The 15,175-nt window shown below is 41.9% G+C and overlaps 1 protein-coding gene across 3 annotated transcripts in view; it reads left to right on the top strand.

Moving 5' to 3' along the window:
* The window catches only part of LOC127444569 (F-box only protein 41-like), an 83,508-nt gene extending 73,916 nt beyond the window's left edge, over positions 1–9,592 (top strand). For all 3 annotated transcript variants that reach the window (XM_051704018.1, XM_051704016.1, XM_051704017.1), the window contains one exon: positions 5,915–9,592. In XM_051704018.1, the coding sequence (XP_051559978.1) occupies positions 5,915–5,977 (63 nt within the window). In that variant the 3' untranslated portion in view covers positions 5,978–9,592. The remainder of the gene's footprint in view (positions 1–5,914) is intronic.
* Positions 9,593–15,175: the final 5,583 nt, after the last annotated feature.

Raw genomic sequence — 15,175 nt, 5'->3', positions numbered from 1 at the left:
TCTGAAACTCAATCATCAAAGATGAGTAAGTGAAAAAAGAAGAGCCGTCATGCAGCTGCCGTTTCGAAGAACCATGAGTCAAATGATAGTGATTCATCTCATGCGTTTGCTTGCTTTGAGAGCACAGGAAGTTGCCTCTTCTCTGCTTCTAGATAAACTGGGAGAGAAAGGTGGCAAGTGGAAGTGGAGTTACACCCGCCAACATTAAAACTCCAGTTAAAGTTACTTCCAGGATCCAGGCTTGCTGTCTTACACAAGAGGTGCAGAAATAGAGTGCTGTAGATGACAGAGTGCATTGCTCATCAAATATCATTTTTTAACGATCCTGTCCAAACCTGTACGTGGATCTAAATCATCTCAGTAATTTGGCTCTCCGTGTAGCAATACTGATGAAAGTATTCTTTCATTTTCTAACTTTAAAGTAAAAGCAAAATGTTTCACATTAGATCAATTTGAACTCATTATTATTTACACTAACATCCATACATTAGTATTAATTTTATTAATAGGGAACTGAACCCACAATCTTGGACCATGCTCTATCAGCTGAGCTACAGGAACTCCCTAGATTTCAAGCTTTCAAATGGTATTTCACATTTAATTAATTACAATGCATTTAACCTCTTAAAGGTGTGTGTAACAAGTTTATGTTTAAAATGTAAAAGTCCCTGGATATATAAATAGTCATAAGTGGTACCATTTGAAAGCTTAAAATCTGAACTTTTCACAGAACCCCATAGCTTTTGGTTTTATGTTACATAGCAAGACAAGACCTGAAAAGTTCTGTGTCGCAAAAGAGCATCAATCTGTGGTAATGATGTAGAAATATGAATATACAGGTGTATCTCAATAAATTAGAATGTCGTGGAAAAGTTCATTTATTTCAGTAATTCAACTCAAATTGTGAAACTCGTGTACTAAATAAATTCAATGCACACAGACTGAAGTAGTTTAAGTCTTTGGTTCTTTTAATTGTGATGATTTTGGCTCACATTTAACAAAAAACCACCAATTCACTATCTCAAAAAATCAGAATACATCATAAGACCAATAAAAAAAAAAACATTTTTAGTGAATTGTTGGCCTTCTGGAAAGTATGTTCATTTATTGTATATGTACTCAATACTTGGTAGGGGCTCCTTTTGCTTTAATTACTGCCTCAATTCGGCGTGGCATGGAGGTGATCAGTTTGTGGCACTGCTGAGGTGGTATGGAAGCCCAGGTTTCTTTGACAGTGGCCTTCAGCTCATCTGCATTTTTTGGTCTCTTGTTTCTCATTTTCCTCTTGCCAATACCCCATAGATTCTCTATGGGGTTCAAGTCTGGTGAGTTTGCTGGCCAGTCAAGCACACCAACACCATGGTCATTTAACCAACTTTTGGTGCTTTTGGCAGTGTGGGCAGGTGCCAAATCCTGCTGGAAAATGAAATCAGCATCTTTAAAAAGCTGGTCAGCAGAAGGAAGCATGAAGTGCTCCAAAATTTCTTGGTAAAAGGGTGCAGTGACTTTGGTTTTCAAAAAACACAATGGACCAACACCAGCAGATGACATTGCACCCCAAATCATCACAGACTGTGGAAACTTAACACTGGACTTCAAGCAACTTGGGCTATGAGCTTCTAGACTCTAGGACCTTGGTTTCCAAATGAAATACAAAACTTGCTCTCATCTGAAAAGAGGACTTTGGAACACTGGGCAACAGTCCAGTTCTTCTTCTCCTTAGCCCAGGTAAGACGCCTCTGACGTTGTCTGTGGTTCAGGAGTGGCTTAACAAGAGGAATACGACAACTGTAGCCAAATTCCTTGACATGCCTTGACCCCAGCCTCAGTCCATTCCTTGTGAAGTTCACCCAAATTCTTGAATCGATTTTGCTGGACAATCATAAGGCTGCGGTTCTCTCGGTTGGTTGTGCATCTTTTTCTTCCACACTTTTTCCTTCCACTCAACTTTCTGTTAACATGCTTGGATACAGCACTCTGTGAAAAGCCAGCTTCTTTGGCAATGAATGTTTGTGGCTTACCCTCCTTGTGAAGGGTATCAATGATTGTCTTCTGGACAACTGTCAGATCAGCAGTCTTCTCCATGATTTTGTAGCCTAGTGAACCAAACTGAGAGACCATTTTGAAGGCTCAGGAAACCTTTGCAGGTGTTTTGAGTTGATTAGCTGATTGGCATGTCAAAATATTCTAATTTTTTGAGATAGTGAATTGGTGGGTTTTTGTTAAATGTGAGCCAAAATCATCACAATTAAAAGAACCAAAGACTTAAACTACTTCAGTCTGTGTGCATTGAATTTATTTAATACACGAGTTTCACAATTTGAGTTGAATTACTGAAATAAATGAACTTTTCCACGACATTCTAATTTATTGAAATGCACCTGTATACATTTTTCAAATAAAATAGTCATGTATCAAATGAAAGTGACTTTGCAGTTTATTTTGATGCCATAACACCACAGTTCGAATCATTACCAAAAGAATCACAAAGTAAAATATGATCTCTGTAAAAAAGACAAACATGTCATGCCTGTTCCGATCACTGCTTCTTTAAGCCGCAAGTAGCCACAAACTCTATATTAGCTCTTACCTTAAGCTGTTTTTCTTCAAAATGATAACTTTGTACTTTTCTGTTAGCTTGCTTTCATAAATAATCTAATATTATGTCTCAGTTTTCCAACAAAACTGTTTAGCAGAAAAAGCATGATAAATAAATCAGCAAAATATGTTCTTGACTAGCAGTTACGAAACATTATACATCATCGCAAATCAGAGGATCTTAGCTTTCCAACAACACCTAGATTAAGCTCCTAGTTCACTCAGAGGCAGATATATTTGACGAAACATTGGGGAAGGTGCGTGTGGTCTCAAAATAGACTGAATGCCTATGGACAAGCACATGGGGACTGCTTGGCCAAGCCACCTGTATTTCAGATATGTATATTGCAATGGAAGAAGGAAAAAAAAATTCCTTGTACTTGCTGCCATCCAGTGGAATGAAATATGACTTTCTGCAGGGACATAGAGCAAACAGAGCCTGAATCAAAGGCTTTCAAATGCAGGATAAAAAAGTATGTTTATCACAAGATTGTAAACACACAATATTATTTGTGAATAACTGTTTTTTAAGATTATTTTTAAAAAAAAATTTTAATACTTATGTAAAAGTACTGCTACTGAAGAAATAATTCACTTGAGTACAAGTAGAAGTACTGAGAAATATTATGACTCAAGTAAGAGTAAATAAGTAGTTTGCCAAAAAACTACTCAAGTAATTACGGTACAAGTTACTTTATGAAAATTATATTATATATAGTATATATGCTTCCATTTTTAGAACACAAAGACATTTTTGTTCTTGAAAGAAATTGATGCTTCCTTTCACCAAGGATGCATTAAATTGATCAAAAATACTGCCAAAATCATTAATTGCAAATTATTATTACAGTTTGAAATAATTGTTTTAAGTGGTGTTTATTCAATTTTTTCTTTGCCCATGATGGCAAACATATACTGTGTCACCTATTCCTTACAAAAGCATTCTAAAGTGCTAATTTGGTACTCAAGAAAATTTTCTTATTATTAGAACAATTGAAAATGGTTGCGCAAATCAGAATACAGTAAAATCACAATACAGTACGTTTTGTTCCCCATTTGCTGAGGTATTGAGTTCTTACAAGTTGCTTTACACTTGCAAGTCAAATTTTGGTTTTAAAAATAGGCAAAAAGAAACACATTTCTCATGAAATTCTATTTTTTCCTAGTCGTTCTCTGTTGTTTTAGAGAGATGGGGTCTATTCCATGCATTACTGTTTTGAAAAAAGAACCTCTAACCAGGATAGAGAGAGAAGTGGATGGCCCAGATGCACAACGAAAAGACAAGTAAATCACAATCTCTAGTTTGAGAAACAGACTCCTCACAGGTCCTAAACTAGCAGCTTCTAAATGCCAAAGACCTGCATTGCTGCAAGAGGATTCTGGGAAAAACAGAATATTTTAAGTATACAACATTTATTTAAATAGAAATAGCCATTTGTAACATTCTAAATGTCTCTAAGTCGTCTCTAAACTACATAATGTGCATTGTGACTGAAACACATTCCTATTTCAGGAACAGGAACGTATGTCCAGGTATTTTGGCTATTAAGTTTACACACTGTACAAAACTAATATAATGCAATATCATAGAGGAAGAAATTTATCCCCTGTGATATTGCAGCAATTATCCAGATATGGAATGAGATTATTAAGCAAACTGTTATCAACTCCTACATGCCAGCTGAATAAAATAAGGCAAAAATAAACATTTCACACAATGTTTAGTGAGAGATATGATATGATTGATTGATTGATTGATTCAAACATTAAAAGTGGTTGTTCTTTATATGTATTTTGTATTACAATTGTAATAATAAAGTCTTAATTAACATTTAACATATTGAGATATTATTATTAAGTCAGTTGTAGCATTTCAATACATTATGTTTTGTGATTTCTCATACCTTCTTTATATAACATCCATCCCATGCGTACTTTTGGTCTCTAGCGGGTGAGGCTTTTCAGACAGATAAACAGCAGCACAGGGCAGGGAAATACAGTACAGCACCCTGAGTGAGAGCGTTACCTACTAGGACAATTTATTTTGAACAAGAGGGGTGAACGGTTACATAATTTAACACAGGAGTACAATACCAAACTGATGCGGATTGATAGAAGCTTAGAGCCTGTCTGTGCACGCGATGGCGGGGAAACAAATATAATATTCAGTGAAAAGTCAAAAGATTGCAATGTATGTAATTGTAACTATATAAGATATGATTAATAAAACACGGGAACTCGTTGCGTGTTTCAGGGATATTTTTGTTAATTTCGGTGGCCCGGAGTCCCTGTTCATTTCTGACACTATTAGCATTATATATCTTTCTAAGGTGTTTAAAAGTTTGTTGTAGACATATAGTAGCCAGTAAACAAGATATCCCCACATATATGTCAAACTACATTGTGTTAATGTTTGACAGAGTTAAACATTGCCTACCTTAAAAACAAGTGAAGTTTGATCAGTGGTTAAACATGTTCAGAGGGTTCCCTCACATGAATGAACTGCTCCTTTCCAGAATAAAATGAAATATGCAGAAAATCACAGTATTACAGTTCTTGTATAGTGACAGGGTAGAAAGTCTTGAAGAAGCTAGAGAAAAGTGGGCATCGGCGGCAGTTTATTCAAGCTGCTGTGGTCATGATGTTGTGCCCCGCGGGCTTCCATCCTGCCACGCACAGCGCGTTTTAGTTTATAAAAAGATTTAGCGCTTATAACTTTCTTCTTTCTGTTTTTTGTTTTTTACTTTATAATTGTGGTGAAAAATAACTGTAGCAAAGTTGAGTACTTCAATTTTAATCAACTCAAGTAAAAGTACTATTAATTATTTATACTAAAAAAGTAGAAAAATGTGAAAAATGTACTCAAGTACTGTAACGAGAGTAGTTGTAATTCATTACTTTCCACCTCTGCAAATAAGACCAATATTTTACCATTAAAATAGGTAAAATATTTAAAATAATATATTAAAATAATAGGTCCTCTGTAGGTGTGGAAGGTGCTTTTACATTTGGATTTGAAAAATTACAGACAGCAGCCAAAATGTACAGTGTAAGGGGTTAAAACTTCGTTATACTTGAGAAGAAAGGCTCATTAGATTGACATTGTGTTCCCCCACTTTTCTGATCATTCCTATTCCCCTTGTACTGACCAAAATCCACAAAAAAAAGAAAGAAAGAAAAATAAAAGATTATGATCATCTGGAGATACAGTATTTGAAAATCTCAGATTTGGTAGCTTTAATGTCTTTGGTGGAAAGGCTTCACCACTCTTACACCTGTACATTCATACTCATGTCTTTCTGCTGTCTCCTCTCAGGCATTGAAGAAGAGGCCTGGTTTCTCCAAAATCCTCCATGTGAAGGCTGATGGCTTGTGTTAATGCTGTTGTACTGAGGCCAGGGCCACATGAAGATTCACTAAATATGATCGAGTTATTCTGTCCTCAATGAAATGAGGAAGAATCAAACACTTCAGTTTGAACTCTAAACACCATTCTACCATATCAAGTTGGGAGCACATCTGTTAGCGCTTCAAGCATCAACAATCTCTACAAGAAGGAATGAACACTTGTTCCAGTTAAACAAACACTCAGAAATACAGTCAAACCTAATTCAAAGCAGAATACAGAGGCTTTTTCTCCTAAATGCCAAATTGTAATTACATCCCAGAAAACATATCTCTCTTCATAGCACAGAACTGCAGGTGGGAGCAGTCTCATATTCCAGATTGGTGGACAGGTTTACCACCTGCAACTTAAAATCAACATTCAAATCCAAATAGCACAAATTAAAATGCACATTTGAGGCAGGGTTAAGTTAATAAGATGTGTTCGCAAATGTGAGTGTGTGTATTTGTGTGATCAACATAATTGTTTCGCTAATATTCAGCAACAGCTGCAAAGAGACAGATTTATTCATTACTTGGCACTTAAGAGCATTACGCTTTAAACTTGATGCACCGTTCAGCCATATCGTACTAGGACCACCTCAGTATAACATAATCACCAGCTTCAGACATGGCTTACTGAGACCCTTATTTAGGGATGCTGTGTCTCCATAGAAACTTCTATTACTCGCAGCTAACTTGTGCTCATAAGTGGGAGTTCAAACAGAAGGAAGAAGTCAATAAACACAAGAACTTCTCCTCTGGCAATTTGTTCTCACATCAGCTTCTTTGCCTCATTCATGCCAGACCCTCTAGCCGTTTAGTCATACTTCCGAGACCAGAGTAACTCTGGCAAAGTGTTGTGGCTCTGATTTCTGTTCGATCTCTTGTTCTGTAATGGGGTTCCAGATTCGCAATGCCTTGTCCAAAATGTACCATCCTACTTGTTTTTTATTTTATTTCAAGGTTGTTCATTTTGGTTTTTCCCAATGTGCCATTAGCCAATAAATGGAATTTCAAAAGGTAATTAAGTCATATCACACCAGGTGTGAACTTATCAAAAGGTAACATAAGAGCAAATTTGTGTAGTGGGGGAATGGGACAAATCGACATTCAGATGTCATGGTGCTGTCATTCCAGTGTACTTTCACCTCAGATATGTATGTCTCCATCTCTGTATCACTGACCGTTCAAACCATGATGATGAACCCATATCTTATATTGTTTTCTATGGAACACAGGCTGGTGCTACTGAGCAGATCAAAGAAGATTAATACCGCTTCCCCTGATCTGCTTCAGTTAATAGGATACATTCAAAGGGGCTATTCACACCGAGGGCAGTTTTGCATCCATCTGCACTGTTTATCAATTATTTTTCTATGTAAACATGCGCTAGATGGGCGTCTTTGACAGTTGTGCGGCATCTCGCAGTTTTAGCAGCATCTCGTGCAGGAGTGCAACATTTTTTTGATGCTATGAAAAGATAAAAAATGTGTCTTAAGACACTTGCATTCTATTCTGTTCTATTCGTTGTGCTGCATCTAGCTTTGTTTAGCGCAAGAATGCGTTCGGTCTTAGTGGCTCATAAGTGTTTTAAATGTAGATACGGAGATTTGGACAATTTTGAGCATGAGTTCTGAATGTAGTCACTGCACTAAACAGTAGGAAGGCATTACATACTGTATGCATCTTTGAAGGGACAAATATATTTACAGGTATTATATTGCTTTTTTTCAGACCCTGCAAGAACTTCACTTCTGATGTCTCTGGGCTAGATTTTGGTATTGGTTTCTGTAAATAGACTTTTAGTTGTCTTAACTAGGAAAGAAGTTATAATAATAGCCATGACAGGCCAGTTTAGCCACATCAAACTACAAAATCAAAAGGTCTAGATAGAAAATTATTCTGCACTGCTGAGATTAAATTCCTTTTCCTGGCCTTGCTCTCTGTCAGCATTGTGAAGTTAAATAGTTCTGTTCAGTAAATCTCTGCTGTTTTCAAAGGGAAAAGGTTAGGTGTCAACCAAGATAGAATTCCAAAATTTAAGACTGATTCTGAGAGCTGATATTTGTATTCTATGGACGATAAGTGATATGATGTTAAACAGCCTGATATAATACAGCTCCAATCCAGAAGTAAAATCAGATATTCTAACATTTTAATGTACAATAGAAAAGACAGAAAAGAGTATAGTACTTTTGAAACCTGTCAATAGAAAGAGTTTACTGTTTGAATTAGGGGAAAAAAGCACTGATATTATCTGCTTTAATACTGGCCGATGTAACACACTCTCACGGCGAAATCGTCAGGATTCGTACAACTTTTCTAAATTTGGCTAATTCGTATGATATCGTGCGACTGCACTCGTTTAAATTCCTACGACTTTCACTACAGCCAGTGACATCGCTGGACATTGTTTCCATCAATTACTTGCTTCTGTCACACACAACAGCTTCCTATCATGTTTACATACATTACTGATTGATTAGGTTTAGATAAGGGGTTTGGGTAAGGGCATAATATTAACAAGTATGTCCTTAATCCCTCGTGCGTGGAACTCACGCTTACTTCCGCATTAGACATCCGGGAATTTGCACGTGATGAAGTCGTACGAGTTTATGTGAACAACATCGTGCGATACCAATACGAAATAACCAACTCGTAAATTATGTAAAACTTTTCATGAGATCGGGTTAATGAACATCCTGTACTTTTACAGAATTCATTAATTTTGGTTAATGTCAATTTCAAAAATGTTTTACAATAAAAGTTTTTGTTAACATAGTTAATGTGTTTTGAACTGACTTGAACTAACAATGCCTATATTTATAAATTAACACAGAGATACTATAAGATGCCATGCTGATACAATAAGACTGATTCAAGTGATGTTCTCTGCCGCTCTCTTTGCTCTCAGTGCTGTACCATTTACCCATCAGGCATTGCTGCTCCCTTTGGCCTGCCTCCGTGCTTAAATAACACTTACTGTCCAAGCGGTCTACTTTAAGTGCTTTAGTCAAGGTGAGCACTCCCATGGTGCAACGTTCTACTTTTTTTATTTACGCTCTACAATTATTATTATTATTTTCTATTTATTTATTTATTTATTTTGTGAAACTGGTTCAACGACTTGGTGTTGTTCCCTGAAATTCACAACACTTAAATAGAGGCAATGTAGACCAGAATGGAATACAACATCAACTAAGACCACCACCAAGTGGAAAGTTGCAGAACTAGTGCGACCTATTCACAATCCAACATAATAACTTTTTGAGTGTTCTGGCACTCTTGTCTTCTGAAGACTTTAAAATCTGTATGTATATGTTGTTTCTATAGGAAAGGAATTATAAAACCGGTGTAAATATTTGAAATGTAACAAAGAAAGAGATAATCGGTGTTTTCAAGGGTATCGAATCACAAAAGATTTCTTGTGCCCATATTGAGCAGACATGACTTTAAAAGTATTGAGTTTGCAGTATGCTGTGTATGATAGACGCTTTATATTGAATGTGTATCAGAGTCCTATAGAGATGGAAATAATTTAAAAAGAGAGTACAGTTTATTTCAACTATTTATTTCTATAAAAAGAGATGTCTATGATGATGGCATGTTTGTGCTAAAGCATTTTATATATATATATATATATATATATATATATATATATATATATATATATATATATATATATATATATATATATATATATATCATGTTGCCTTTTCAACTGTTCTGCTGTAGATGTTATTAGAATATTAGATCTGAGTGCTCTGGATTACTGCTTGCTGCCTTTTACTTTTATTTAGACTGAGCAACTGTTGCACCATTAGTATAACAAAAAGTAACTGCTAATGTTTAGTATTAAGCTGTTGTTGTTATATTTTGTTTAATGTCGAGCCTATCTAAAGAACTGGACATACATAGTGCACTCTTTTAATCGGAGCGCTTGCAGTGCTCTGTGATGGTTAGTTTTGTGCAGCTGAATTCGTGTGCAATTGCCTCTGTTCCTAAGCTTTCCAATATTGCACCAGAAGACTTATCAGCTCCCAAGACAAATGTTCTCATTACGTGATCAGTCCATTAATAAAACTTTTAGTAACTTTTTATGAAACAATTGGAGTGTTCCTATTTAATGCATATAACCTGCAATATATATATATAAAAAAAATAGCAATATTAATATATTGTTATAATACTTATTCAAGTACACATTATATCATATGGTTTTCTTACTTTTGTTTTTTTTTTATTCATTTGCTCTGATTTCAGAATGTGATGTTATTGGTGATGTGCAAAATTAGTGTTGTGTGGACTGAGCACTTTGAATTTGAATCTTAATTTGACCAAATTTAATGTACTGTAAGCACTTGCAATATGCCTGACTCAGCATATTTAGTCAAGAGATTCTGGACTTTGTAACCAGCCCCCCAAAAAACTGAAGTGCCAAAAACTGAATTAAATGGATTTAAGGGGTTATAAAATGCTTTGAAAATTTATAAAAGAAAACGTCATTGTTACTTGTGTAACCTCCGTTCCCTGATGGAGGGAACGAGACGTTGTTTCGATGTAGTGACACTAGAGATCACTCTTGGGAGCCCGAGACACTTCTGGTCTTTGATAAAAGGCCAATGAAAATTGGCGAGTGGTATTTGCATGCCACTCCCCCGGACATACGGGTATAAAAGGAGCTGGTATGCAACCACTCATTCAGGTTTTATGCTGAGGAGCCGAGACAAGGTCCGGCCATTTCAGCGGGTAGTTCAGCGTTGTGGCAGGAGGGACACAACGTCTCGTTCCCTCCATCAGGGAATGGAGGTTACACAAGTAACCATGACGTTCCCTATTTGTCACTCACTCGACGTTGTGTCGATGTAGTGACACTAGGGGTCCCTATACGAAACGTCTGCGTCATGGTGTGCTGCTATGGCGGCAATGTACACCTTCAAGGTGGAAGGGGACAGCCTCCCTTCCAACCTCTCCTGCAGGAAGGAAAGCACTGATCCGACTGCGCATCTCTGGGGGTCTTCTCGTCGGGAAGAACACCACTTAGCGAACAGACGCCACTTAAAGGCATACAGGCGCTTCATAGAGGGGGCCCTAGCCTGAGTGATCGTGTCTACCACCGCTGGTGCCAGCGCGTCTATGCTGAGGGGGGCCTCGGTCGGGCGTACCAGAGCGGGCAGTGGGAGGATTCTTGAGAGGCGAACAGGTCCACCTGTGCCCGTCCGAATCGACTCCAAATCAGCTGGACCACCTGAGGGTGGAGTCTCCACACTCCCCTGTGGGTAACCTGCCATGACAGCGCGTCCACTGCAATGTTGAGGTTGCCCGGGATGTGAGTGGCTTGCAGCGACTTGAAGTGCTGCTGACTCCAGAGGAGGAGACGGCGGGCGAGTTGTGACATACAACGAGAGCACAGACCGCCTTGGCGGTTGACATATGCTACCGTTGCCGTGTTGTCTGTCCGAACTAACACGTGCTTGCCCTGGATCAATGGCCAAAACCTCCGCAGGGCGAGCAGAATTGCCAACAACTCGAGGCAGTTGATGTGCCAATGCAGTCACGGGCCCATCCACAGGCCGGTGGCTGAATGCCCGTAGCAAACAGCATCCCGGCCCGTTGTGGAGGCGTCCGTCATGACCACGACATGCCTGGAGACCAGTTCTAGGGGAACACCTGCCCGTAGAAATGAGAGGTCGGTCCAAAGGCTGAAAAGACGGTGACAGACCGGCGTGATGACCACGCGATGTGTCCCGTTGCGCTATGCCCATCTCGGGACTCGAGTCTGAAGCCAGTGCTGAAGCGGTCTCATATGCATCAACCCGAGTGGGGTGGATGCCATATGCCCCAGGAGCCTCTGAAAAAGTTTCAGTGGAACCGCTGTTTTCTATTTGAATGCCTTCAAGCAGGCCAGCACCAACTGGGCGTGCTCGTTTGTAAGGCGCACTGTCAAAGAGACTGAGTCCAGCTCCAAACCGAGGAAAGAGATGCTCTGAACCGGGAGGAGCTTGCTCTTTTCCCAGTTGACCCGAAGCCCTAGTCGGCTGAGGTGTGAGAGCACCAAGTCCCTGTGTGCGAACAACATGTCCAGAGAGTGAGCTAGGATTAGCCAGTCGAGAATGCGAATGCCCACCTCCCTTAACGGGGAAAAGGCTGCCTCTGCGACCTTCGTGAAGATGTGAGGAGACAGGGACAGGCCGAAAGGGAGGACTTTGTACTGATACGCCTGACCCTCAAATGCAAACTGCAGGAAGGGTCTGTGTAGAGGAAAGATCAAGACGTGGAAGTACGCATCCTTCAGGTCTACCGCTGCGAACCAATCTTGATGCCGGACGCTCGCCAGAATGCGCTTTTGCGTCAGCATCTTGAACGGGAGTCTGTGTAAGGCCTGGTTCAGTACTCGCAGGTCCAAGATTGGCCGCAACCCACTGCCTTTTTTTGGTACGATGAAGTAGGGGCTGTAAAACCCCTTCTTCATCTCGGCCGGAGGGACAGGTTCCATCGCGCCCTTCGGTAGGAGGGTAGCGATCTCCGCGTGCAAGATAGCAGCGTTTTCGCCCTTGACCAAGGTGAAGTGGATACCGCTGAACCTGGGCGGGTGCTTGGCGAACTGAATCGTGTAGCCGAGTCGGACGGTCCGGATCAGCCATCGCGACGGATTGGAAAGCGCAAGCCACGCATCCAAGTTCTGCGTAAGGGGGACCAAGGGGACAACGTCGTCGGACGTACCGGCAGGTGGGACCTCGTGGCGGGGTGGAGCTCGAGGTGCCACACCACGTCGTGGCCGTGCTGAGTCTAGGGACATCGAAGCACTTACCTGGCTCCTTGTGACCACCCCTGGAACAGCCTGGGACGGGGGAGAAAGAGGCCTGTCCTCGTAACCCGTGGAGACTGTCACATCGGGGGCGGCTGTGTGCCACAACTGGGTGCTCAGGGGCGGCAAGACCACCGCTGGAGTGCCAATCCTGCAAGGAAAAACCTGTGGACGGTAGTCGTGATGACAACCGTGCACACTGGGTTTGTGACTCAGGGAGGAAGGAAACCGCTCTTTTGCTGAACTGTTGGGTACCGCAGCCACTTGGGCATGTGGTGAAATCAAACAAAAAGGCAACAAAAGATTTTCCACCCGGCCCTCCACCGGGGGATGAAGTGGTTTTCTTACCAGCTCCAGGTGAGTGGGTTTCGTCGTCCCTGGGTCGCCCGTCTCAGGGGCGCTTTGACGACCTCCGTGGGTTCTTAGTGGCCGACTGTGAGACAGGTGGCATCTGCTTCCTGCGGTGGGCTCCACACCGGGGCCGGGGCGAAAGGGCGGGCTGCGGTGGTGCCGATGCAGTCACCGCAGGGGGATGCCCTTGGCGATGAGCAGACGGGGTGCAGGATCTTGAGCCTCGCCGGGGCAGGATGTGCCGGATAGCCTCCATCTGCTGCTTCACTGCCGAGAACTGCTGGGCAAAGTCCTCGACGGTGTTGCCGAATAGGCCAGCCTGGGAAATTGGGGCAGCAAGAAACCGTGTCTTGTCGGCCTCACCCATCTCGACCAGATTGAGCCAAAGGTGGTGCTCCTGGACCACTAATGTGGCCATCGTCCGACCGAGAGACCACGCCGTGACCTTCGTTGCTTGGAGAGTGAGGCCCTCAGGGCATCCTCAGGGAGCTTAGGGCATCCGCGCCAGGTGGCGGCACACTGCGAGCGCCTCATCCACTGGGGGAATCGCCGTATAGCCCCTGGCCGCCCCGCCATCGAGGGTAGTGAAGGCGGGGGAACTGCGGAATCGGGGCCGGGCAGTAAAAGGTGCCTCTCACGATTTAGTCAGCTCCTCGTGCACTTCCGGGAAGAAAGGCACTGGAGCGGGGTGTGGCTGCTTTGAGCGGCGCCGCGAGCCCAGGAACCAATCATCGAGCTGCGAGGGTTCAGGGGAGAGCGGAGGGTTCCACTCTAACCCGACGCTCGCGGCCGCCCGGGAAAGCATGTCCCTCATTTCTGCATCAGCCTGTGACTGGGCAATGGTCCCCGAGGGGGGGAGCCCAGCTGAGGCTTCTGCGTCTGACTGGACAAGTCCGCTCTCCGTTGCTGTGCTCAAGAGCTCATCATCTTCGCGGGCACCGAACAAGAGGCCAGACGAGCCATGAGACGAGCCGGCGGACTCATCCGGAAGCCCGACTGGGGCAGACGAGCGTGCTGGAGAATGGAAGGTCCGCGGGGGGATACCCGGCGGAGGCGATCCCATTGGGGTCCCCAAATCGCCCCCAGTGCTAGCCGCACTGGTCTCATACCCGTAGGTAGAAGGACCGAGGCGGGGAACCGCTGGGGTAGCGTGCTTTCTTATGAAAGCAAGCCGCGACCGCAACGTTGCCATGGTCATGTTCTTGCAGTGAGAACATGAACCATCCACGAACGCTGCCTCCGTGTGAGTCGCGCCCAGACACGAAAGACAGTGATCATGACCATCCGAAGTTGAGAGATAACGAACGCAACCAGGAATAACACACATTCGGAAAGACATCTTTAAAAAGACGCGTCTTTAAAAAGACGTTCCATGTGTGCCACTCTTTTAGAGAAATATACTCTTTTAGAGAAAAAAGCTCTTTCAGAAAATATACTCTCTTTTTTCTGCCGAAGCGCCCAGGGGCGTTCTCTGCAGTGCACCAGTGCGGAGGAGGGAGAAGACGCTGAAATGTGCTGTCAGATCCAGCAGAGGTGAATGAACAGTAGAAATTCAGCTCAGTGAGCATGACCGTTCGGCTCCGAAGAGAAAATCTGAATGAGTGGTTGCATACCAGCTCCTTTCATACCTGTATGTCCGGGGGAGTGGCATGCAAATACCACTCACCAATCTTCATTGGCCTTTTATCGAAGACCAGAGGTGTCTCGAGCTCCCAAGAGTGACCCCTAGTGTCATACATCGACACAATGTCAAGTGAGTGACAGATAGGGAACTGATTTTGAAGTCACTGAGCAGAACTTCTTGAAACAATCAGTTATAGTGTTGTTAGCTATTTTTAGGTGACAGGTATTGTGAGATTTTATGTGTCGCTGTAATTGTAATCATCACAGATCAGTAAGATATTATTAAGGTATGTCAAAAATACATGGATCTACAAACTGATGATTTATTAGTAGTGAAATATTATCTTCATTTGAAACTTTGGTAACACTTTACAATAAGGTTCCATTCGTTAACATTAGTTAATGCAT

Source organism: Myxocyprinus asiaticus, chromosome 8 (genome assembly GCF_019703515.2).
Source record: "Myxocyprinus asiaticus isolate MX2 ecotype Aquarium Trade chromosome 8, UBuf_Myxa_2, whole genome shotgun sequence".
NCBI classification, from domain to species: domain Eukaryota; kingdom Metazoa; phylum Chordata; class Actinopteri; order Cypriniformes; family Catostomidae; genus Myxocyprinus; species Myxocyprinus asiaticus.
Note: the sequence above shows the minus strand (reverse complement) of the source record. Positions and strands in the feature narration are given on the sequence as shown.